Source organism: Nyctereutes procyonoides, unplaced genomic scaffold, assembly GCF_905146905.1.
Source record: "Nyctereutes procyonoides isolate TBG_1078 unplaced genomic scaffold, NYPRO_anot_genome, whole genome shotgun sequence".
Taxonomy (NCBI): Eukaryota; Metazoa; Chordata; class Mammalia; order Carnivora; family Canidae; genus Nyctereutes; species Nyctereutes procyonoides.
Window position 1 is genome coordinate 1,681,735 of NW_026575052.1, and position 18,825 is coordinate 1,700,559.

Below are 18,825 nucleotides of genomic sequence, written 5' to 3' on the forward strand. Positions count from 1 at the left end.
CTGCTGGACGAAGGTCAAACACCACGGAGCCGACCCTTCGGACTGGTGTCATGCTCTCGGGCTGGGGATCTGGGCCGCGACGGCTGGGGCATTCGGGGAGCAGTGGGACCCTGCAGCGGGGACCGGCCTGGCCAGGCCTCCTGCGCAGGCGAGAGGATGCCCGCGTGGGCCTCGGCCTCAGCCCAGGAAGCTGGGCCAGGAGGGCTTTCCCCTGAGCACCAGCCCCCAGGAAGGGGAGGATTCTGCTGGAAAAGCAGCCTCCCCTGACCTCCCAGGAGCCCAGTCCGCCCCACACCGCGTAGAAAGGCTTCTTAGCTCCCAGTGCTCTGCCATCAAGTCCCACCCGCACACCGTGGCCACCGAGGCCAGCCCCCCGCACCCCTGTTCTCCCAGGAAAGCTCGTCTCCCATTTTCCAGACTGGCTCTTCCCCTTTGCCCCGGGGTGTCTCCGCCTCACCCTCCTTGATGCCTCCTCACCTGAGGCCCCCCGAGCTGACATGGCCAGCCGGCCTTCTCCAGAAGTCAGAGCGCCTGACTGCCAGTCCCATGACCCTGTGCGCTGTGTGACGTTAGGCGAGGACTTGGCCTCTCTGAGCCCGAGCTTTCTCATTTTAACAATGGGGACAGGAATATCCTGCCTCGCAGGGTTGCTCTGGGGAGCAAATCGGATTGTCCCTGAAAATCACTAAATGTCGAGGAAGCACTGCAGAGACTGGCTGGAAAGCCGGACCCCGTGCCCACTGGGGCTCCCACCACGGTTTGCCTGTCAGAACGTGGTACACATCACTGGGGGCCACTGGTCCATTTCCCTGGCTAGACTGAGGCTGGGACCCAGAACATTTTTTTTTAAAGATTTTATTTATTTATTTGAGAGAGAGTGTGCCCACGTGTGTATGAGAGAGAGAGAGAGAGAGCCAGCAGCCAGGGGTGCGGGGAGGGTGCAGAGGGAGAAGCAGACTCCCCACTGAGCAGGACCCTGGGATCATGACCTGAGTCGAAGGCAGATGCTTAACCGATGGAGCCAACCAGGGGCCTGTATTTTTTCCTTGTGATGTGCACCTGGTCCCCACGACCCAAGGTCGTCCCCTGGATTGCCCGTCCCTCCTCTCAAATCTACCCCCATTAGAGGGCCTTCCGCTGCCCACCCAGCACAGGGTCCATTAAAGTCCCCTGTTTCTGGTTCGCTCTCCAAGGGCACCTCCCCTGATGATGTCCTACTGCCCTGGTCACAGTGCCAGCTGCGCCATGTGGGAACTGCGACATCTTCCATCCCTGGTGACTCTGGGTGGCGCCTGGAACAGAGTTCTGGATTCAGCAGGTGCTCAGGGCAGGTCCAACCAGCATTTTCTGAGCCCCTGCTCAGCAGGTTGGATCACTCCTGGAATCCTCCCAATGGCCCCGGGAGGTTGGGATTAGCACTGTCACTTTGTGGATGACAAATCTTCCCGGTGACACCCGGTCCTAATCCCCAGAATTTGTGAATGTGTTACTTTATGAGGGAAAGGAGGATTAGGGTTGCAGATGGAATTAAATTTGCTAATCAACTCACTTTAAAAAGGACAGGCTATCCTGGATGATCCAGATGGGCCCAGTATAATCCCAAAAAGGGGCCTTAAAACCAGACAAGGTTTACAGGAGCCGGAGGAAGAGGAAGATGTGAGCGTGGGAGCTGCTGGCTTCGAAGACCCAGGAAGGGGCCACGAGCCAAGGGACACAGGTGCCTCTAGGAGCTGAGAGGGTAAGGATACAGATCCTCCTGGAGAACCTCCAAAGGAGGGCCCCTGACCCTCTGGCCTGAGCCCAGGGAGGCCCGTGCCGGCCTTCTGACCTCCAGAACCCCAAGAGCACAGTGCGCGCTGCTTCACGCCCCCGAGCGTGTGTGTGAGCAGTGCAGGGAGCTCCGACGGAGACGCTGAGGGCCTGGGCCGAGGCCGCCGGACAGAGGAGTCGGGATCACACTCCATGTCTGCCCCAAGGTCTGTGGGCTCCCGGGGGCACGGCAGCCCCTCCCCAGCGAACCTACCAGCTTTGCCTAAAACGAACCCGACACAGGGGCGCCTGGGGGGCTCAGTCGGTTAAGCGTCCAGCTCTTGATTTCGGCTCAGGTCCTGATCTCAGGGTCACGAGACTGTGAGATGGAGCATCACCCCGGGCTCTCATCTCCCTCTGTCCCTTCGCCCACTCGTGCACGTGCTCTCTCCCTCAGATATATACATCTTTAAAAAAAAATTAAAAACCATAAAGAGATGCTTTTGTAAAGAGAGTACAGGACAGGTGGGAGTGGAGAGTCAAACATGACTTGGCCTTACCACCGTGACCAGCGTGTACGGAGTACTCACCTCGGGCTCAGGACTTTTTTTTTTTTAAATATTGTATTTGATTATTTAACAGAGAGACACAGAGAGAGGCAGAGACACAGGCAGAGGGAGAAGCAGGCTCCCTGTGGGGAGCCCGACGGGGGGCTCGATCCCGGGACCCCGGGGTCACGCCCTGAACCCAAGGCAGACGCTCAACCCCTGAGCACCCCGGGCCGCCGCCCCTGTGCTCAGGACTTTCTTTACATTATCTCACTGAGTCTTCATTTTGCAGATGAGGAAACTGAGGCTCGGACGGGTCTAGAAGCTTGCCCAGGGTCACTCAGCAAAGTAAGCGGAAGAGCCAACGTATGGACTTTGGTTTGTTGGTTTTCGAGCTTAAAATCTGAACTACGATTCTCTAGTTGGCTGAATCTGAGCAAGAAAAACAAACGAAGGCGGGTGTGCATGCTCGATACGCGTGAGCCCACGTGCGCGCGTGTAGGCACACCCACCCACCCACACTCACACCCACACCCCCCCCCAACACTAAGGCTCACGCGGTGGCCCCCAGCACAGGACGACGCACCTCCCTGCCCACGGGGCTGCACTCGGCTGCGTGTTCACGGGGCAGTGGCCTGGCGAGGTGAGGCGGGACCCCCCCGTCCCCAGACGGGAGCCAAGGGTGCCCTGTCATGGCGTGGGTGTGTCTGGTGCCTGCCTGCAGGAAGCTCGCGCTGCCCTTCGTGGTCACCTGGCCCCAGCTCTCCAGGACGACCTGGCCGCCAGGCTCCCAGCACCTGCGCTGGCTGGCGGGGCTCTGCAGGGGCCCTGGTACTGGGGGTCCTAGCCTCGAGGACCCCAGAGAATTGGGGTCCTGGAAAGACCCAGTATGGGCTCCCTCCTGCTCACCTGCCTGTAGCCGGAAAAGAGGGAGAACTGGCTTCTCACACCCGGGAAACACCACTATGAACAGGACCCAGCAAAGGGCCTTCCTTTACTCTCCTATCATGGTGGCCTTCAATCTTCTAGAAAAGGGCACAAAGGAAGTCTACCTTGACTGGCTGCTCATTTTGCCTCTTTGAACTGCAGACTCCCTGAGGGCAAGGAGGTTTCAGCTCCTCCTTTGAGCCCCGGAGTGTCTGGAAATGACCTGACAAGGTCTGCAGGACTAGACTCTAACAGGTTCTCCTGGAAGTTTCCACTGGAGATGACTGCACACCTTCACCAGGAGTGCTGACACCTGCTCCCGACACGCTCGCTCCTGTAACAGGAGGCCACCTCGCCGCTCTCCAACACTGTGACTGGCTGGGGCTGGTCCACCCTCGACTCACACAGGCCTGTGACCCTGCAGTAGTGACGGCTTCAGGCTCAACCCTGTCACAGCCGGGGGCACTGGAGTTCCCTTCGAGAACTGCCGAGGAGAAGACCCGGGTCTATCCTGTGGGCTGGGAGCTGGGAGGCACTGGAGGCAGCTGGGGGCAGACGCGAGCAGCCGGGCGGCCGAGGAGGGGGGCCTGGCCCAAGACAGACCAAGTCCCGAGCCCCCGGAGCCGGAAGCCAGGCCCGGCAGCAGACCTGCCCACGGGCCTTCCGGTCACGAGAGTCAACGAAGCAATCCGCGGGCTACCTCTGCCCACGCTGACTCACGTGGAGCCCCCGGCGGCGGCGGCACCGTCTGCTGTGTGGTCCTCGGGACCTGTTCTGCTCCGCAGAGGCACCGCACCTCGCTGGTTCGAGGACCCCCTGGGCTCAAATCCCGCTTGGCCACCCACTAGCTGTGTGACCAGCCCTCGAGGGCATTGACCAGTGGGCAGAGGAGGGTAACGGTACCAGCGCTGGAGCCCACTGGGCTGGAGCCGGTGAACACCCTGACTCCAGGTACAGTGCTCCCTCCACCTGGGCCAGCAGGTGCTCAGTGAACACAGGCTCTAACCAGCTAGGATGGGGGCGGGGGGGGGTCATGCATTTGCTCAGGCAACAAACATTTATGAAGTGCCTACCCTGCGCCTGGTACCGTGCCCGGGACACCTGGCGAGTAGGAAGCCTTGTCCCCTGCTCCTAGGGGGGCTGCAGTCTCTGGGAAGAGACACCTGGCAATGAGGGGCCGCAAAGCGTGCTGAGTTGCCATGGTAACCTGTGACTTAGGCCTCACCACCGCCAACCCGACCCATTGAGCCACTTGGATGCAGAGATGAAAACGCCGGCTACACCCGGCTACACCCACGGAGGGAAGCGGGCGGCTGGGGCCGGAGCCTCTACCCGGCAGCCACGGGAGGGCCTGCGCCAGGCCAGCTCCTGCCCAGGAGGGGGGGGGGCGGTCGTAACCAGCCATCTCAACAGGGGTGGAGGCCTCAGCCTGGGGGGGAACCAGCACCAGGCTTTGAGCCCTCCCTATGGGGTGAGAGCCCCTCCCGCTGCTTCTAGAAGGGGGTCAAGAGCTAAGCCTGCTGAGGGCTTCTGGGGCACACCTAGGACCACCACCTTCCTGGGGAATCTCGGGAGCAGGACAAACCCCGCTGCGTGTCCTTTGCCTTCTGCACCCCCACCCCCCGCCGCACGCCCCGCGGCGTACCTCGTACCTGCTTCAATAAGCAAAAGGTAGAAAGCCGCGGTTAGGGGGTGTCCACTGTCCCCCCCCAGCTGCCCCGGCCCCCGACTCCCCACCCCGGCCTGGAGGGAGCCATACTTTCCTACAAACGATGTTGTCTCCCTGAATCTTCACACCTTCGTTTTTCAGACAGGGGAACTGGAGCCCAGAGACAGAAAGTTACTGGTCTAAGGTCACAGGGCAGCTTGCTGGGAGCTGGGATTTTGGGGATTAAATTCATGCGTGAGGGCTGGGGTCGGTGGGCCGGCCTCTGCCTCTCAAAACGCCGTGGCTCTGGGGCTGGGGGGCCGCATCGCGTGCCTTCAGGGCTGGACGCGGAATTTGGGCAGCCGCCCCCATCCTGCCTGAGACGCTGGGGTCTCTAGCTCACGGACTCCCCCGTGGTGGCGGCGGAAGGGGCTCCACGCGCCTGGGGTAGGAGTGGTGGGGACCCTCTCCCGTAGGCAAAGGAACCGGCTCAGAGGACGATCCGGCAGTGTGGAGTCTCCTCACCTTGGGGTAAAGAGCCAAGATTGGGGACCCGGTGAGATGACGGCGGCAGAGCCAGCGAGGGTGGCCTGGGGAGGGGGCTGTGGCCGGAGTGGTTCCTAGAACAGCTATGTTTATGTATTTTTTCTTTAGAGTAATGGCATTCTTTCGAAATGCACCCAAAAATTTTGCACGGAACTCAAGCATAGCAGACAGACAGACGTGAAGCTGGTCTCGGGAAGTGGAGGCGAGGCCCCTCCGAACCTCATTTTCTCCACCTCCCATGTGGCTCCACCTTCTTGGAATCCCTCGGATGCTCTGGAACCTAGTCTGGAAAACCGGATCCTAGAAACTCCAGTGGTATATTGGGGTCTCTGGGGACCCGGAGAGGCCAGAGGTGTGGAGAAGTGCGGCATACACGGGGGAGACGGTTATCCACAAACACCTCCCCGGGGGGCAGGTTTCAAATGTGGACAAAAAAGATCATATCGTTCACGATCGAAATGCTTTTCCAGCTGCTTCCCCGAGAGGCCTCCGAAAGGGGAATTCGAGGTTGAGCTCCCCAAAGCAGGGGATGGCCAGCTGAGCCAGGAAGGCTGGGGCCCGGTGGCCCGTGCCCGGCGGCTGTCGTCGGTATTACGTACCAGCCACCCGGGCGCCCATCTGTGCTGTCCACCCGGGCTTGGCTCTGGCTTCTGGGTCACAGGACCCCGGAGGGTCCCCTGCTGTGCTATGAGCTCTAGTCTTGAACCAGAAGCCAAGCCTGAGGGACTTGGGTGGATTTTGATTAGATCCAGTGCAAAACTTCTTAACCTGGTGGCATCGGGGACACCCAAGGACCCCGTAAGAGTATAAAAACGTGCATCGTGTATTCTTCTCAGGGCAGGGTTTATACCTTCCTCGGGTCCTCAGAGGGTCCTGCAACCAGCAAAAGGTTAAGACTGACTACAACTCCCTCGGCTGCCACCTCCTTCAAGAAGTCTTCTAAGATTTCACCTAATGAACAGTGATTGCTCCCTTCTCTGTACCACCGAAGCCCTCGGTCGCGCGGGAGGGCCCGGCCGGGTGGCGGAGCTGGAGGCAGCCAGCACTCCCTGTTCCCGCACACCTGGTTGGAGGTGCTACCCGGGTTGTCAAATGAGTGAAGCACAACTGTGTTGTTTTCCTGCTTAGCAGATGGTTGTTTACAGCAAACCCTCCGAAGCCCCGATACCCTGACGCCTGGCAAGTGTCCCCCCGCCCCCCGTTCACTGTATGCAACCACGGTCACTGGGTGCTTGAAAGACTGTTTTTGTCAAGGGGACCTGAACCCCCTCCCGGCCCATCCTGTTACTCCATCCCGTGGGCCCTGGTACAGCTTCTCCGGCCTCTGCCCGGAGCCCTCTGTGTACTTGGCCTCTTGTCTCTCGACCCCCGTAACCCCGGCCGGGACGCGCAGGGCCAGGCCGAGACGATCTGTCCCAACCGCCACGGGCCTAGTTTTCTAGCGACGAGTCCTGAGTTCCAGGTCTGCCTGAGGCCGAGCCTCCTGGGCCTCTCACATCACCCCCAGCTTACAAACGGGCTGCGGATCCCACCCGCCTCCGGGCAGGGCAAGACCGTGGAGGTGAAGCAGCACCCAACAGTCACCAAGACCACCGGATGGAGCCGGGGACGGTGCCACAGTCACCCGGGGGGACTGTCACCGTAGCACTATGGTCACTACAGCATCAGGGCGGTGGATGGCACGCGGTCACGGGGACCCCTAGGAGCCCGAGGAGGTGTGGCTGTGGGTCGGCGTGAAGGACGGGAACGGGGCCGGCCCTGCACCCTGCGCCCTCCTCTCTCCGGCACCCTGCAAAACCCCGGCAGAGCAATGACATAACCCCGGAGGCCCCTGGGGAGGTTGTGCTGAGACCTTGCTTGATGGATGCTGGTGTCCACCCTTCCTTTTGCTCCCTGCCCGGGTCACTGTCCTCACTGATGTCACTCTGGCCACGATGGTGTCCAGACCCTAAGGGGTGGAAGGGGCCCAGGTGGCCGCCCAGAACCTAACCTCCCCATGGCACTCGCACTTACAGAGCAGCCCGCTGGGCTACAGAAAGCTCTGGAGGGCAGGCGGGCGCTCCTGGGGCGGGACCCGGGTCTGCATCCCCGAGGCCTCCCCGCTGCCCGGCGCGGCCCGCCATCCCACCCGGACCAGGTCCCTTGCCTCCGTGCATAATGAGGCAGCCGACTCCATCCCCAGCCCCTGAAGCCCTCAACTGAACACCACGGACCTGCCATCCAACCTAGGCCATGGCTTCTAGCCCTGGTCATCTGGAGCCCGCTTCCTGGACACCCTCCAGCTGCTCAAGGACCCTCTCGAAGTGTTGACCAATACTGACCACAAAGCTCCGGAAGGTCCTTCGACAAAGTGGAACAGAAGAGTGTCTCCTTCACTCTGGGCACCAACACATCTGCTTTTATTTTATTTTGGGAGGGGGCGGGGGGGGCGTTAATCTTTATTGCCATGAACGTCACCTTCCTGGAGCTGGCTCATCTTTCCAAAACATCACGGGCGCTGTCAATCTGGAGACAGTCGTCACACCAGACCCCAAGTGCCACCAGGAGAGAGCCTCCTTTATGTGCTTCTCTGGGGCCGCTCCAAGTCCTCGCTGGCTGAATCGATGAGCCAATCGGACGCAGTCGCAATGACCCCGGGGCCTTGTCACCCTCGAGCTGGGTGGCATCAGCGAGGACAGATCAGGACCTAGCAGAGAGCAGGTCCCCGGCAGACTCTGATCTGAGGCCTGGGTCCAGGAGGACTCCCGCCCACTCCACCGGGGCCGCTCCAGCCTAGATGCGCCGCCGGCCCCTTCACTTCCACGCGGGCGCAGAGATGTCGGGGACACGGCCAGCATCTCCGAAATCCCACGCGCGAAGCTGAGAGCACAGCCGGGCTGGGAACGCGCTCGGAGGAGGGCAGAGCAAGTCTGCGGGGGAGGCTGCGGAGGGGAGCCCTGGCCTCCTGAGAGCTAGCTCCCGCCGCCGCCTGACCCCGCGCCCCTCGTCCTGGCTTCTGGCAGCCCCGGGATCCTGCGAAGACTTCCTTAGCTCTTCACTTCTCTGCTCAAAACCCTCCAACTGCTCCCAGCTTCACTCAGCCTCCGGGCCACAGACAGTTACGGGGATTGTTGATCCCCACCTGCCTGGCCCTGCTCCCCACCCCCTGCCCGGCACCCAGCCCTGCCTGGAAGGCTACTCCCTCCTTTCCCACTGTGTCCTCTGGGTCTGCTTTGCCTCTTTGGGTTTCCCCTCAGCACTTCATACGACCTCATGTGCTCTCTGTGTTATGCGTCTTATTATTGGTCGGTCCCCTTCGCAAAACTGTCAGCTGTTTGCGCGGCTGGGGATTTTTGTCTGCTTTGCCCATTACTGCATCCCCAGGGGTGTGTACAGGGCACCCGGGAGGTGCAGAGATTTGCGGAATGAATGAACACGCGAATGCATGCATGCATGAATGAATGAATGAGCTCCCACCCACCGCTCACTCGCTAACCCGGTCAGGTATCTGGTGCCCTCTTTCTGCGAATCCAGAGGACTGGTTTTTCTGGGGCTCTAATCGCTCCCGCACGGGTCCCACAGTAGACGCGTGTGCATCGGAGAACGCCCGCGTCTAAACAGACTCCCTGTTCTCCTTTTCATTTGGCTTTGACTTTTCCTGACCTTCACGGTTCATCTGAATCATGTGTTTCAAATGTTTCCTTGCAAATATCTTATACACTGGATGTATTTTTAGGTGGTGTCTTTGGAAGTCAACAACCAGGAAGCCACTTCTAACATTCTAGGTGCCGTCATGCTCTTGCACAAGGATAAAGGGGAGTAGGTTGGGTCTGGAATCATTCCTGCCCCGATGCCCAGAACTCTGTTGGGTTTTGAAGGTGGCGGCAGGTCGGGACAAGGTCCTTCCGGGACAAGTTGCGGTGACTGTGACAACCAGATAGCTTTCCTAGGTAGGGAATGACGACGACGGCCGAGGGCTGCCTTCTGGGAAACACAGCGGAGGTCATTTCTCAGTGATGACCTCGACGAATAACAAGATGGAAACGGAGCAGGGAAAGTAACCATAACGAGAGAGAGAGAGAGAGAGAGAGAGAGAGAGAGAGAGAGAGAGAGCAGAGGGCTCCGTGCAGGGGTCAGGGCCACAGGCTCCGCGGAGCTTGAAGCTTAGGAGAGCCTGGAGTCGACGTGAGCACAGGTGCACGGGCTGGGTGGACTGAACGCGAGCTCGTTGGCTCAGTTCAGTATCACTAGAGCTAGTGGGCGTCCTCTAAAGCCCTGATGCACAATTTGGTGGCTTTAGGATAAAGGCTGGCAGTTCTCCTTGATACACTAGCTGGGGCATTTGGGCCAAACTTCAATCCCCTGAAAGCTAAAGGTCAAAAAAAAAAAATTAGTATCTCCTGTAAGAGTTGAAATAAACCCAAGGCAGACGGCGAGCTGGAGGTGCTGAGACAGCTGAGCAGCGGCAGGGAGCCTCTACCCAGCCAGGCACATGTCCCAGCACCGCGCTGCTGCTTGTTCGGTCAGGGGGTCTGATGAGTAGCAAGAAAGGCTGAGATCAGCAGCGAACAGGACAAATGTGCTCTGAAGAGGTCTCTTCCTCCCAACGCGGGGAGCTCGGCAGTCTGTTGCTTTCCCGGATGGCGGGTCCACGAGATGAGAACCCTAAGGCCAGGATCTTGGGGGCCGTTGTGTCCTCTCTCATTTTACAGGTGTGCCTCTTAGCTGCCGCCCAGACAAGGCAGGTACTTTCCTGGGGTTGTAGCAGAGCTGGGCCTTGAACCCAGTCTCTGCCTCCCAGCCCAGGTAAGCCAGGCCACGGGTTCAAGACTGGGCCCCAGTTGCGTCATCTTGTTCCCCGAGGAAAGTGGGTGGGTCAGTAGGAGGGAGGTGTTTGCCCATTTGTAATAGTCCAAAGTGCAAGGCCCCTTGTTGGAAACCCAGGGACCTGATGCCACCAGCTGAAAGGCTTTCTCTGGATGTCACAGGTCGGACAGGTGGCCTACCTTCTTGCTCTAAGCCGCATCAAACAGGCGCCAGATCCTTTTCTCAGAAATTCCCAGCAAAGTCTGCATTCAGGGTGAGGGCGGGGGAGATGGGCCACTGCTGTCTTCCGCAGCACCCCCTTTTTGGTGACTTTCCCACATCATTGTTTAAGAAGCTATTTCGTCCAGGTGGCTCTGGGTCCCACAAGAATCCCTGTCTGGACCCATCCCCTCTCTTCCTCCTTTTTCCAGTTCTCCTCTGTACTGGCCTGACTCAGGGTCGGAGACACCGACCGCTTGCTCACCTCCCCAGCTCCCTAGCCCGCTCTATAATATCGTCCTTCTTTGCCTCCTGCCTCCCTTCCCCAGTTCCAGTGGGGTACATAGTCTCCGACCCGGTGGTTTCTTGCCTGGAGTGACCTTTCCACATCCCTTTTGCTTGGAACCCAAATGCGGCCTCCTTCAGGAAGCTTTCTTCGAGCCTTTGTTACAGATTAGCAGCTCTCCTGGGCGCCCCCGCCCCCGGGGTGGCGTTCCCCTACCTCCGGCAATTCCTGCCCTTTTAGAAGCCCTGAATGTGACCTCATTTGGAAATAGGGTTTTTGGAGATTGTAATTAGTTAAGGCTCATTACTGGTTGAGGCGTCATTACCCACTGACTGGTATCCTTTCAAGGAGAGGAGAGGACACAGAGCTGGACAGAGAGGTTAAGGCCCCATGGGGAGGCAGAGACAGGAGAGGTGCCACCACAAGCCAAGGAACGCCAGGAGCCACGGAGCTGTTAGAAGCAAGGAAGGAGTCTCGCTTAGAGTCCTTAAAAGAGTGGGGCCCTGCTCACAGCTGGATTTCAGACCCGCGGCCTCCATAACCGAGAGAGAACATTTTCGCTGTAAGTCATCAAGGTAGTGGTACTTTGTTAGGGCGGCCAGGAGAGGAGTACGCACTGTAATTGGTGCCTTGCCTCTGAGCACCTAGCCGTGTTTCTGGGTCTTTATTTATCTCTGTTGCACCCCCACCCCCCTCCAGGCCTAGAGCTGTGCCAGACACCTGATGGACACCGCAAGCAGGTTCGGTGAACCAGACGGTCATCATGGCATAGACGGGCCTGGGCCTGCCCCAGCGCCAGGAATGGGAAGGAGGTGGGACTTGCTGAACGGACAGGGCAGGAGACTAGGATTCACAAATCTATAGAGAGGGCGAGTCCCTCGCCAGCTGCTTTAGGAACAAGGCTATCGACCCACATAATGCAAACTCAGTAACAGCAAAGCACAGGCAACTCCGAGCCAGCTCTCATATTATCCCCCTGAAATGAATGGCCCCCCCGAGTCCCAGCTGGACCCTTCCTTAAAATGTTTGGACTGGGCCCCCATCTGTTGCCCCTGCCTGCCTCCACGGGCCTGCAGTCACAGCCCAGGACTTTAATCTAGCCATTTGCCTCATGTTGGTGCCAAAGCTGGAACAGCCACTGCAAATACTTCCAAACAAATAGTCCACTTCTCCTCCTCCCAGGGGCCCCTGCCAATAACCCTGTCAAGGTCAAAGACTTTGGAGGCTGTGCAGGCTGACTAGCTAGCCAGGAGCCTTGAGGGGAAGAGGGATGGGCCCAAGCTCTGTGATTGCTTTCATGGGAGGAATTCCAGGGAGCACAGAAAATAAGAAAAAGGAGTCTAGTGGGAATAACGGAGCAGGACCCTTCCGCCTGGAGCCCCTAACCATGGCCAGCCCTACCTCTGTTAACCTCCGTGAGTTGTGGGTAGGGACAGATGTCTCCAGGTGGGGAGCTTTGTAGCTCCCGGAGCCTTTGTGTCCCTTTAAGAAAAACCGTCCTTTGGGTCACCTTTGCAGCCTAAAGCACACTACTGCCACCGCCACCGGCACATATTGCCAAAGATCATTATGGGAAACTGGTTGTCACTCTTTCCCAAAGGTAAACGAATTTCCCCCTGGATATGCCACCTGTTGGCAGAGGCTATGGTCTTCCTTCCTTCTTTCCCTTTTGGGGACCAATCCGGCCCAAATCCAGGTTGGAAGGGCTGTCAGTTGCAGCCTCTCCTTCCGCCAAGGTGAAGGGAAGGACAGTCATCTGTGAATCAGGCTGTGGCTGGTGCCACCCTCCCTGGCTCTCTGCAGTGGCTCCAGGACCACCCCGAAAACCACAACCCACTCAGTGGGCTCCTGGAAAGTCCCCACTCCACAACACCCGGCCCTCTGTCCCCAGCCCAGTGGGCCCCCAAACACTCCTGGCTCGGGATTGTCCCGGGGCCTTCTCACTGGCCCCAGATGGACTCAGACAGATTCCAAATTCCCCACCATGGCAGCAAGTGGAGGGCTCATTAAAAAGTAGCTTTAGTAATTGGTCAGACAGTTACGAGTTAGAGGGAGCGCTCTGGTTCATCCTGAGGGCTGATGACTAACCCCAGCATGAATGGCACTGCAAGTTTCATAGGCCCCCATGGATCCCGTTCCCGGTGGCCGGATACCAATTTAAGACATATTTCTAACTGGCCCTGAGTTTATTCCCTGGAAGAGGATGTCCATTCCTAGTAAGGTGGGACGCGGTCCCCCGGTGCATGAACTTGCAGGGTGCCACTCTGCACTGTTTTACGAGTCACCAACACCCCCCCCCACCGCCCCCGCCGCCGCCGCCAATGCCATATACTTCTTTAATTTAGGATTGTTTATAGTCAGTCAAGTTTTTCCAGATTGACTAAAAGAGTTCTTCGTAAGCCTACTGCAGCCAGTTACAAAAGCAGTAAAAGAGACCAGGACTTGGGCCAGCTGGAAGAGTCCGAAGAAAGTTTCTGCGGGATGCAGACAGCTAAGGAATGACAATCACACCGAGTGTCCCACACCCCACATACCCCCACAAGGGCACCTCCGTGTGCCATCCTGCCCCCCCAACCCAGGGCTCTGGGGAACCCTCCGACGGGCCTCACCCCAGGAAAATGAAACAACTCTCACTTCTCCTTTTTCGGTGTGTCCAAGGGTTAAAAACACTTCCGAACTACCCTTCCAACTGCAAGGTCAAGCAGCTGTCCAAACCACCCAAGGAGAAGCGGGAGCCGGGGACAGCCAACTGCCGCCCGCCCGGCCGCAGGCCGCCCCTCCCCCACGCCGCCCGGCAGGGGAAGAGTTAATGCGCCATCGGCTCTGGCTGATAGTTCGGACTCCAAAGTTCAGTCCCAGCCTGAGCCACCCCGGAGGAATTGTAAATCTCAGGGCAGGATTTAACAAAACAAAAGCAACCTGGAATTACATGCAGGTTTGGTTTTCTACAGTACATATTTACTTAATCCCCTAGGTATGTGGCTCCGTGTCAGATCAGCTGGCTCCGCTGGCCCTTTCACCCCCCCCCAACCCCCTCGTTCTTCCACAGTTGAAGTTTCAAACTAATTCCCTGTTTTTGCTCTTCCTCCTCGCAGGGCCGGCTGGAGACAGTCCCGCCTGCCAGCCTCCAACCTCTCTCTCTCTCTCTCTCCTTTGCTCTAGTCACTGGGTGAGTCAGCCTGGCTTGGGTCAGAGTTGGGTGACAGCCGGCTCACCCTCCCCACTCGCAGGCACCAGGTCTGGGAAAACCAGAGGAAGAGATGCTGCAACCGCCCCAAAGCGAAGGGCAGCCCTTGGGCGAGGGGGCCCTCCCCGCGCAGTGCCACCTCCTCATTTAATGGGGAGGGAACCCCTCTGGGGCTGCATCTGGGGGAGGGGAGGGGGCAGGGTTGAAGGTGAGAACAAGGACTCTGTGTCAGCTACTGTCCCCCTCTTTCTAGATTTTCCAAACACCTGGGCGTGGGAGTGCTTGTCGGGCCCGGCTGCACAGGCGAGCGAGACCTCCCCCCCTTTCAGACCCGAAGCAAGTATCCCCCCGGCTCGCTGCCTGCGGAGCTGCAGCCGCCCGGGGTTGGGGCTGGGAAGCGGGTTGCCAAGGAAAATCCGGAGCCAGCAAGCAGGCGGCTCCCAGCTCTACCCAGGAGCGCACACGCCCTGCACTCCCCGGGGTGGTGGCACCGAGGGGAGGGCGCCGGGGAACACGCAGCACCTTCCTTGGGCAGGGAGGGAGGGAGGGCGGAGTGCGGGGGTAAGGGGAGGGCGTCTTCGGTTTCGGGGTGTGCATGGGGTGGGCGGAGGGGCGCCGATGCCCCAGCAGCGGAGCAGCTCCGGACCTGCCCAAGGAAGGCAGTGGGGAGCCCGGGACCTTTGCAAGGAGACAGTGCCGAGCTCGGGGGCGCGGGCCCCGGCGCGGCTGCAGGTGGGCGTCCCCGGCCTGCGCGCCCCCCCGGCCTGCGCGCCCTCCCCACGCCGCGCGGGGCCCGTACCTTCCTGGCGCCGCGATCTGCGAACTCGCGGGCGAGCTGGCGCCCGATGCCTCTCCCGCCGCCGGTGATGAGCACGTTCTCCCGTGACAGGTCCCGCAGCTTGGCGGGCAGCACCAGCCCCACGGCGGCTTTGGCCACCAGGTAGATGATCTGCAGAGGGAACCCCACCAACGCGCCCAGCCATTTCCACACCATCCTCCGCGCCGCGGAGCCGGGCCGGGGGGGGGGGGGCGCGGAGGGGTGGGGGCGCAGGGGGGGGGCGCGGCGGAACTCCCCGGACCGAGCAACACAGCAATCAAAAAAAAAAAGAAAAAAGAAAAAAGAAAAAAAAGAAAAGAAAAGAAAACACCGCAAACAATAATAATAAATAACCCAAATTAAGGGTCGGAGAGGCGTCCCACCTTGGCCACTCTTGGAAACCACCTCTTCCTCCCCTCCCCAAATGCAAAACACAGGGTGAGGGTTTAAAAAAAAAGAAAAAAGGAAAAAAAAGAAAAAAAGAAGGGAAAGCAAAACAAAACAAACAAAACAAAACAAAAAAAGATAAATTCTGCTCGGGAGGAGCAAAAGCGTCTGCGGAGGTCGGGACAGCCAGAGAGGGCTGGAGGGGAAGCCGGAGGTGGAAAGTTCTAACAAGAAGCCTCTTGCCCCAGCAGCCGCCGGGGCTGGGGAATTCGCAGGTAAATGTTTACAGGCTCGCAGAGGAGTTTAGGCAGCGGCGGGGGTGGGGGTGGGGGGGTGGGGGGGGTGGGGGGCGGGGGGGAGGCACCAACCGCACGCGCGCACCCTGCTACAGTCCCGAGGTTTCAAAGTGCAAGATTGGAAAGAAAAAAAAAAAAAGAAAGAAAGAAAGAAAAAAAAAAGGTTCCAAATTGTAGCGCGCCCCCCCCCACCCCTTCTCCAGGAAAAAAAAAAATAGAGAAAAAGTGCTGGTGGTGCTGGTGGTGCTGGTGGTGCTGGTGCTGCTGGTGGTGCTGGTGGTGCTGGGCGGGGGGCGTGCGCGGAGCTCCCAGTTTCAGCCCGCGGAGGTCTCCCGACCCATTGCTATTCTGCAAATTGCCAGACCGCGACCCGGGGGCCGGCAGCGCGCGCGAGGAGCGGGGGTCCGGGTGTCAGTTTCCCTCCGCGCGCGCCTCGCCCCCGCGCGCGCTCGCGGCGCCTCCGGCTCTCGGCCTCCCGCTCCCGGCGGAGCCCCGGGGCCGGCCGCTCGGTCCCGCGCCCTTTCCCGGCCTCGTTAGCATCTATTGCCTTCTTTTTGTCCTTTCCAACTTGGAGAGGGCCCGGGTGCGCCGCGCGTGTGGCTCGGGCGCCCTCGGCAGCGCCGCCTTATTCATTCGCGCCCCGGGCCGCAGCGGCGCGGAGCGGGAGGGCTGCCCTTTCCACCCCCCGACCGCCCGCCCCCCCCATTTTTTAATACCCCATTAAGTCTGATTGACAGTTAAAGTTGTTGGGAGGCTTCACTACCGCGCCCGCGAGCGGCGGCCGCGGCCTCCCCTCCCCCTGCGCAGTGCGCGACGCGCGCTCCCGGGCGCGCACACGGGGCGCCGCGGCTGGCGCTCGGCCGGGCCGCTGCCCTGTCTCCGCGCGCCGGGACTTGCCGGCCGGGCCCCTGGAGCACGCTGGGACCTCCCGGAGCCGTTCCTCCGGGCCGGGGCCGGGGGGCCGGGGGGCCGGGGGGCAGGCCCGCCTTGATCCCGCCAGGTCGACCCGGGGTTATGTCAGGCTATCCGGTCACCCCCTGCCTCCAGGTAGCCCCGGGAAGCCGCCCTCGCCCTGTGCCCCGACGCCTTCTGCCTCCACTTCTTAGTCTCGTGGCTGGGGAGGGTCGGAGAGGGAGGTGGGGGGATCAGCTGGGGAGCAGGGTTTTGCATTGAGAGGCGGGGGTGAGCAGGGAAAAGGAACCTCTGCCCCCAAGGTGCCAATAAAATCCCCATAAGATTAGCTGGGAGCATATTTATTGCTCATCTAGGGTTAGAATTACCTTGATTGACAGCGATTCCTTTAATGACAAAAGCCTGTAAACAGGATGTCCTACCAGGGCGCCCCCTGAGCTGCGCAGGCCGCGCGTCTTCTGTCCTTGGGTCCCCCTTGGGCTGCCCTAGCCTGGCACCCACCTTGCCACCTCCCACCCTCCCCGCCCGCCCCCCCCCCCGGGGGGGAGAACGTCTGCTGTGCCAGAGGGTGGGACCCTGCTATTTAGAGATGCCTGTTGCAGGAAGTCTGGGAGGTGAGTCACAAAAAAGCAGCCTCGGTTTAAAGTGCTGATGGGACTTGCCTCCCACTGCCCCCGACCGGCCCGGGCTGGGAGGAGGAGGGAGGAGGAGGGAGGAGGAGGGTGGGCAGGGAACTCCTCTGTGATCTGGGGCAGCAGTCCCCCCCCACCCGTGTGCCAGGCTTGCTCGGACCTCACCCCCAGGCGGTCTGATTCAGTGGGGCTGGGTGGGCCCGGGGCGCGGGGACCAGGCGCTTCGGGGCCCCACCTGGTAGTTCTGCTGAGGATCGGGGAGAGCGTGGCTTTCAGAGAAGCTGACTTGGGGGTGAGGGGGGGCTGGGGATTACCTCGGCCACAAAGCCTCTAGCTCTGGGGAGGAGCTCTGCAGGTGAGGCTCCCTTCCGGGTGAGTTGGGAGAGCAGCATCTGGAGAGCCACCGGCAGGGTGGGGTTGGAGGACGGTCCTCCTTCGTGGAGGGCTTAGGTCCTGACATCCAAGCCTCCCACTGACCTTGCAGTGGGGGCATTCCTGTCTCCATTTCCCTGGCGCCCCAGCCAGAAGCCACAGGAAGGAGGGATTCAAAGACGGACCCGATTTCCCCTCCCACCGCAACCCGCTTGCTCGCAGGAGAGAGGTGGGACGGGGGACTCCCTCCTGTCTCCATTCAGCCCCCCAGACGCGGACCAGAGGGCAGGCCGATGCCATCCTCACCCCCAGGCCCTGGCTAAAGGCAGGACTCCGTCAAAGTGCCTGTCCCCTCCCACCTTGGAGGCCCCTAAAAATGGAGAAGAACCCCAACCTGAGAGAGCCCGGCCCCTTGGTCCCAGCCGCGCCCGGCGTCCGCGGGCCTGCTCCGGAGCCGGGGAGCCTGGAGCGGGAACGCCCGCAGCCTGTTGTCATCTGTCATCTGTTATCCTCGGAGCCGCCTAGTGGCCTGCCCGGGACACTGCGCCTCCAGGCCGCCCCCGCCGCTGCCTCGCCTGTCCCTGCTCGCTCACCAGCTCTCCTTTCCCTTCCAGACCTTTCTCCCACGTGGGGGCAACACCCCAAGCCTCCCGGGGCGAGAAGGTCATCTAGCCCCACCTCGGCACATGCATTAAGCCCCTCGTAAGCACAGTGGCACGTTTGCCTGTGTCCCCTGGTGCCCAACCTGCTACCTGCCCCATGCTGATGCCAGAGCCGCTGGGGGACCCGTGGGTCCTGCTTACGTGTCCCCTGCGTGTGTCTTTGGGTTGCAGGGCAGGCAGCGGGCAGGCCGGAGGGCGTGCACTCTTCAACCTTCAGGGGAGCGTTACACATTATTCTGATTTAAGAAATGAGAGGGCTAGGGGCGCCTGGGGGGCGCCTGGGGGGCTCAGTCGGGTAAGTGTCTGCCTTTGGCTCAGGTTATGATCTCGGGGTTCGGGGATCGAGTCCCAAGTCGGGATCCCTGCTGGGGGGGGGAGCCTGCCTCTCCCTCTGCCTCTATCCCTCCCATCGTGCTTGTGCTCACTCTCTCTCTCTCTAATAAATAAATAAAATCTTTAAAAAATAAAAATAAAAGAGGGGCACCTGGCAGGCTGGGTGGGTGGTTGCGCGTCTGCCTTCAGCTCAGGTCCTGATCCGGGTTCTGGGGTTTTCCCCGTCTGACCCCTCCAAGGGGAGACTGCCTCTTCCTCTCCCTCCCCCTGTCACTCATCCTGCTTGTGCGCTCTCTCTCTCTCTCCCTTTCTCTGTCTAATGAATAAATTAAAATCTTTTAAGAATAAATAAAGGAAATGACACTGCCTGCAGAGGTGGGTGCCATCACACCCATTTAACACAGGAGGAAACAGAGGCACAGCACATCCAGGTGACTCACGGGAGGCCACAAGGGGGGGCCCCTCCCTCTCCCAGCCAGCAGCTTTGGGGGGAAAAGCAGAATAAAAAGGAATAAGTCA

At 60.1% G+C, this 18,825-nt stretch overlaps 1 protein-coding gene across 3 annotated transcripts in view; it reads right to left on the reverse strand.

Annotated features, from left to right (window-relative positions):
• Window positions 1–17,804, reverse strand: part of DHRS3 (dehydrogenase/reductase 3) — a 37,665-nt gene extending 19,861 nt beyond the window's left edge. The window contains exon 1 of one of the 3 annotated variants that reach the window (XM_055331838.1): window positions 17,706–17,804. Coding sequence is in view for 1 of the 3 variants with exons in the window: in XM_055331837.1 (XP_055187812.1) it covers window positions 14,695–14,889 (195 nt within the window). In the remaining 2 variants the exon portion in view is untranslated. Of the gene's footprint in view, window positions 1–14,694; window positions 15,422–16,675; window positions 16,796–17,705 lie in introns of those variants that run through there. The other 2 variants (XM_055331839.1, XM_055331837.1) reach the window with 2 other exon arrangements.
• Between the last annotated feature and the right edge of the window lie 1,021 nt (window positions 17,805–18,825).